General features: G+C 42.7%; 1 protein-coding gene across 1 annotated transcript; it reads left to right on the top strand.

Annotated features, from left to right (window-relative positions):
• Positions 1 to 1148: 1148 nt before the first annotated feature.
• Positions 1149 to 5026, top strand: LOC124279168. Its single transcript, XM_046714969.1, has 4 exons — positions 1149 to 1328; positions 3455 to 3587; positions 3791 to 4796; positions 4903 to 5026. The coding sequence occupies exons 1-4, from the start codon at positions 1149 to 1151 to the stop codon at positions 5024 to 5026; spliced, it is 1443 nt and encodes a 480-aa protein (XP_046570925.1).
• Positions 5027 to 6571: the final 1545 nt, after the last annotated feature.

The following is a 6571-nucleotide window of genomic DNA, read 5'->3' as shown; positions in this document are numbered from 1 at the left end:
GAGAATATCATGTTGGTTTGATGTGAGTATGAGTGAAGTAAGATACCCAACGTTACATTTACACTTTGCCCAAAAAACAACTAAATTTATTAAACCAGTTAAGTTTCATCACGTTAGACTGGTGTTGTGTTTCAAGTTCAGTAGTTGTATTACTATTGCTTTTTGCGGGTAGAATTATACCTTATTGTTCATTCAGTTGCATTACTTTGGTCTTCCTGTGTCAATAGGGATTTGCCATGTTTGCTGGGTTTGTTTTAAAGGTTGATACATAAGTATTGTCTTAGCATTCAGTTATTTCCTTTTCTTTGCCCCTGCGCGCGCGAATATACATTGCATATGCACACAAGCACAACTGCTTGCACAACTGTCAACTTTGCCCTTCATATTTGGTCTCTTTGACCTGTGTAAAACATTAAGAGCTTTTATGCTAATGGTTTAGTTGTTCAGTATTTCAGGTATCACTCCTATTCTTCGGTGTGTGGGTCATTAACCCAGTAGCACAGACACTCATTTGCATTATGCGCTTGTTGTTCAGAATATCCTGAGCGTACTAGTACATATTCGTATTACCACTTGCTTTCATCAGGCCATCACGATTCTGGTCATTCACGCAACATTTATGTTGTTGTCCCTTATCATTTATCTTCCTGTTGTTCTTTCGCCATCTGTTGATAATGCAGAGGACTTGGTAAAGTGAATGCAAGCATACACTCAGGTTGAGGATGGTGCATCCATCCTGCCTTCTAACTCAGGTACTCCGTCAAATTCAAATAGTTCAGGCACTCAAGCACCTGTTACGTTAGCACATGCAGCAAAAGTTCCATCTTTTTCTAATGACAAGAAGGGCGAAATATCTTTTGATGTACGGAAATATCATGTTGAGTGTCTGATTCAAAACAAGTCTTTTTCACCACAGACTGTTGCCACGGTTGCAATGTGTCTTGGACCTGAGGCTGATATCAAACAACTCATTTCCAAGCTAGATTCTACTTTTGGTAGCTTAGATACGGGTCAATCACTTCTAGCTAATTTCTGTAGCTCACGTCAAGAGGCCACAGAGGAAGTTGCTTCATGGGCATGCAGGTTAGAGCATTTACTCATTCAAGCAGAGACATAAGGGCCAGTTCCCCAGTCAACCAGGAATGAAAATGCTCCGTACACAGTTGTGGTCAGGGTCGAAGCCAGATCTCAGGGATCAGACAGCTCACGTCTATGATCAAGGAAGCACCTTTGATGACCTTCTTAGAGCTCTGCGGAGAGCTGAAGTGGATTTGCAGCTGAGAGGAGGTGGAGCCAAGAAGAAGATTTCAACTCCTAGTATGGCCGCTGTAAACCCACAGACAGGACACTGAGATGAAGGAGATCAAAGGGATGTTAAGACAGCTGTCAAGTGAAGTTGCAGACCTGAAGAAACAACAGAGTCACCCATCCCTTGTTTCCCCTGATCCTTGGATGAACCGAAACCCAGGAACCATAGGACCATCACCAAATCAGCAGCTTCAACCTCAACAGTATTGGTCACCACCTCCAGGAATGCCATCACGTTACCAGGACTCTAGGCATCAGCGACCCTCTAAGGATTCTGTAACCGGAGAGCCCATTTGTTTCCGATGCAACCAGCCAGGCCATCTACAGTATGGTTGCCGTGTAGTACTTGATCACAGACGCACTTTAAACAAGAGGAAAGCTATGGGACGGGGCAGGCCATAGGTTATAGGAAGAAGCGCCCGCTCACTAAGCCAAGCTGGTGGGTCAACCAATTGAAGGAATAGTTTTCATTAACGGAGTTAAAACCACAGCTCTTTTTAATACAGGCTCCACTGTGTCAACTGTCTCCAACAGCTTTTACACAAAGTATCTTTCTGATCTTCCCATTAAGCCTTTGGATGTATTCTTACAGACTGATTGTGCAGATGGACAACATCTCCCGTATTATGGCCACATTGAAGTTGAATTACAAGATACAGGAGCCATACCTTCACTTCCATGTATCTGACTAATTGTTCCAGATACATCCTACAACTCAACAGTCCCTGTGTTACTTGGTACCAACATCTTGTCCATTTGTATAGACACCTGCAAGCAACAGTATGGAACTCGTTTTCTCCAACAGGCAGATATTCATATAGCCTAGTACATTGCTTTCCGGAACATGATGCTCCAGGAGAAGGAACTTGCAAGAAATGATTACTCTCTTGGAAAGGTTAGAAGTGCTGAGACTGAACGACTGATAATACCACCCAACACTGAAAGAGTTATTGAGGGATATATATATAAGCCTCTTGTTTATAAGGATACATGCGCAACGATACAACCAAACACAGGATCTGCCATACCATCTGACCTCGATATAGCACCAACTGTCATCAACTACCATTATGATGACAAGTTTATGGTACAGGTACATGTCGCTTATGTAACAACGAGGACTGTGGCCATTCCAACCCGTGCAGTTTTGTGTGAACTCCAAGTCGTCAGTGTGGAGGATCTTCCTGAGAGTGGAAGTCAAGGTGAAGGCTAGGATGTTATGAATCTCATCGACTTCAAGGACTGACTGACTGACTGAGTTTGGTTTAACGCCATTTTTTAGCAATATTCCAGCAACATCACGGCGGGGGACACCAGAAATGGGCTTCACACATTGTACCCATGTGGGGATTCGAACCTGGGTCTTTGGCGTGACGAGCCAACGCTTTAACCACTAGGCTACCCCACCGCCCCTCGACTTCAAGGAAGCAGCAGTGAAACCTGAAGAGTTGAAGATTCGCAAGCATGTTATCTGACAGTATTTGTTTGTATTTTCCAATGGTGAGACAGACTTAGGGCATGTCCCGAATGTTAAGCACCGGATTGACCTTGAGGATGAGCGACCTTTCAAGGAGAGACACAGAAGGATTGCGCCTTCAATGTATCAAGAAGTCAAAGAACACCTACAACAATTGTTAGCAAGTGGAGTCATCCGTCACTCATACTCCCCATGGTCATCTAATGTAGTCTTAGTCAGGAGAAAGAACGGAAAACTACGCATGTGTGTGGACTTCAGACAATTGAATCTCCGGGCCATCAAAGACTCGTACTCTCTGCCACGAATAGATGAGATGTTCGATGCACTTGCAGGATCAAGATTTTTTAGTACACTGGACATGAAATCAGGACATCATCAGGTAGAAATTGAGGAATCACATAAGGAAAGAACAGCTTTTACAGTAGGTCCTTTGGGATTCTTTGATTACAACCGCATGCCATTTGGTCTCTGCAACAGCCCTGCAACATATCAACGGGTAATGAATAATGCCTTGAAGGACTACACCTCAAAATCTGTCTTATTTATATGGATGATATCATCATCTTTTCCAACTCATATGAAGAACATCTAGAACGTCTTGACCAAGTCCTTAAAAGATACAGAGAGACAGGAATGAAGCTAAGCGCTGACAAGTGTTCTTTCTTTAAGAAGAAGATCAAGTTTCTTGGTCACATAGTGTCTGAAGATGGCATTGAGGCAGATCCTGACAAGATACAGAGGATTAAGGACTGGCCTACACCTGTGAATCCTGATGAAGTGCGCATGTTTCTTGGATTTGCAGGTTACTACAGGAAATTTGTCACGGATTTGCGAAGATTTCCAAGCCTCTATCTGCTTTGATGCCAGCTTCAAAGACCAGGGCACGAAGAAGAACCAATCCAGGCAACAAACCAGACAAGCCATGGCAATGGGGACCACAACATGATAGGGCGTTCAAGACAATCAAGACATGCCTGTTAACACCACCAGTTCTTGGGTATGCAGATTATACCAAGCCATTTGAAGTTCACACCGATGCCAGTGGTCATGGATTCGGAGCTGTCTTGTACCAAGAACAGAATGGATTGAAGAAAGTCATCAGTTATGCAAGCCGTGGATTGAACAAGGCAGAGAGTAACTATTCAGCACACCGTCTAGAATTTCTTGCTTTGAAATGGGCAGTGACTGAAAAGTTCAAGGATTATCTGTATGGCAATACCTTCCGTGTCTATACTGATAATAACCCTCTGACCTATGTGCTCACTTCTGCAAAGTTGGATGCTACAGGTCATCGCTGGCTAGCGGCCTTGTCAGCATACAATTTTGATATCATCTACAGACCAGGGCTCAATAACGCAGATGCTGATGGACTCTCCATACTACCAGGAATAGAAGCTGAAAGTCAACAGATAACATCAGAGTCAATCCACTTTACGAGAGATATGCACAAGCTATCCCAACTAGAATCAGACTGCAAAACAACAGCAGAAGCCTTGTTCAAGAACTTCATAATGCACTATGGGATCCCAAAGCGTATCCATAGTGATCAAGGAACAAACTTTGAGAGTCAACTTATGAAGGAATTGTGCAATCTCTTGGGAATGGAGAAAAGCCGGACTACATCTTATCATCCCATGGGTAATGGTATGGTTGAACGCTTCAACTGGACACTGCTTAACATGTTGGGAACACTCCAGCCAGACAAGAAAGCAGACTGGAAGACCTATGTAGTTCCTCTCGTCCACGCCTATAACAGCATCCGGCATGAATCAACCAACCAGTCTCCATTCTTCCTTATGTTTGGTCGTGAGCCACGTCTTCCAATAGACCTTGCTTTTGGGATAGAGACCAACAAGAGTCACCAGTCTCTTACAGCTTATTCAGAGTCTCTGAAGAAGAAGCTCCAAGAAGCCTATACCCTGGCATCCAAGGCGTCAAAGACAGCCCAAGACAAGCAGAAAGTCAGCTATGACTTGAAGACGAGAGGTGCCACAGTCCAAATAGAGTTCTGGTAAAGGCATTAGCCTTTGACGGTAAACACAAGTTGGCCGATCGATGGGAGGAAGATCCTTATGTTGTTCTCTTGCAACCAAACCAGGATATCCCTGTGTTTGTAGTGCAAAGAGAATCTGGGGAGGGGAGGAGGAGGACGCTGCACAGAAACCATCTCCTGCCCATTGGATCAATACCAGCGATCATGGAGAACAACGGCAAACCGACAGCCACGAAGCCAACTCCTAGACCAAGAAAGACAGTGAAGAAGACTGTAGAAGATGACAATCATGAGGATAAAGAGTCTGAGTATGATGCTCCATTCTTTTTTTCCTACAGTTGCTGAGGATGTTACTATCATCAGTGAGAACACTGTGGAAGAGAGTGTGGCTACTTCAGAGACAACAGGTGACGATCTACAGTCTCTTGAAGTAGCAGGTGATGCTTCTGGTGGTGACGACCACATACCTGAAGGAGAAAGCAGTTCAGAAGCATCACCTGCAGCAGTGCAACCATCACAGAACACCGAAGCGGAGCCGGAAGACTCAGTCAGTGATGATCTACCCCCTCCTGCGCCTCCTGATCCTCATCCTCAACCCGTACCTGCACCAAGAAGAACTGGTAGACTGACAAGGAAGCCTGCCTGGCAGACCTCTGGAGATTATGTGATGTGTCAGACTTCTGACCCAGATTGGCAGCAGAAGAGTTGACGCTTGGAACAACTGGCAGCGACAGGCATTTTGGGGCACATCAGCACAAGTATCTCCAAGGCATTGCTTTCCCTTGTTGATGAAGAACCGTAATGACAAGGGAGGGAAATATGTGACAGGATGAAATGTTTGTATATATTTAGTGTTTTTATTCGTTGGTTTTAACTGAATTAAATATTCAGTTTAGTGTATTTTAAACATTATAAACTTCACTCTTCAGCTTCTCTTAACCCCTCTCTCAGCTTACTGCATGAGTTTTCTGCCTCAGACACATTCACCTAAAGCACTGCGACGCAATAGCCTGCCCAAGCGCGCCACTTACTGTCCCTTTGTCATAAACCTTGTTAGCTTACTGTCCCCTGTTTTAAGGTTTGAAGGTTTATTATCAGTTCAGAACGTTTCAACTGTCAACTGGTCATAAGGCATTTGTGGATTTTGAAGCTCACACGTTTTGACTTATTTGGACATTTATAGGAGCTCTTGAGATCATTTCTGAAGGTTAGTTAATTTCCATACTTTTTGTAGTTTGTACAAACTCATTGGATGTATACGCATATTGTGTTTATGTGTTGATAATTTGGCTGCTTTGTCATATTGTAAATATTGAGTAGTTTGTGATAACTAGTTGTGTTGCAGAATGTAATGCATTATAAGTCTAATTATTTACAAACGGTAAATAATTCAATAATTCAGTAAGCTATTTATCAGTGTTAAACTTAATCTTTAAGTACTATACAGCTGTCGTATGGATGTGTAAATGTATGAATGTATAATGTGTAAATGTATGAATGTATAATGTGTAAATGTATGGATGTATAATGTGTAAATGTATGAATGTAAGAATGAAGCAGGGATTTACCATTATATATATTTTAAATGTTTCTCATTAATCAACAATAATTAAACGTATTTGTTGTATTGTTATTGCTGCCATTTGATTAGTCTGCACAGTGTGTATATATGTTTCATTTATTCGTGCAGATGTAGGTGTATTGCTCGTGAAGCTGTCGGTGTGTACTGACTATACCCAGGTCCACACACTTGGTGGGTTTATTATATTTTATATATGCATTGTGTAATGTCT

The sequence above is a fragment of the Haliotis rubra genome, unplaced genomic scaffold, assembly GCF_003918875.1.
Source record: "Haliotis rubra isolate DU_JTF1 unplaced genomic scaffold, ASM391887v1 Scf2470, whole genome shotgun sequence".
In the NCBI taxonomy this organism is placed as follows: Eukaryota; Metazoa; Mollusca; class Gastropoda; order Lepetellida; family Haliotidae; genus Haliotis; species Haliotis rubra.
This window is presented reverse-complemented; position numbering and strand designations above follow the sequence as displayed.

Bases quoted from the DNA above. Each gene is read 5' to 3' on its own strand.
- LOC124279168 (XM_046714969.1), top strand. From the start codon at position 1,149: ATGCTCCGTACACAGTTGTGGTCAGGGTCGAAGCCAGATCTCAGGGAT. The intron at 1,329-3,454 runs GTAAACCCACAG...TCTTTCTTTAAG, and splicing joins CAACTCCTAGTATGGCCGCT to AAGAAGATCAAGTTTCTTGG. The intron at 4,797-4,902 runs GTAAAGGCATTA...CTGTGTTTGTAG, and splicing joins ACAGTCCAAATAGAGTTCTG to TGCAAAGAGAATCTGGGGAG.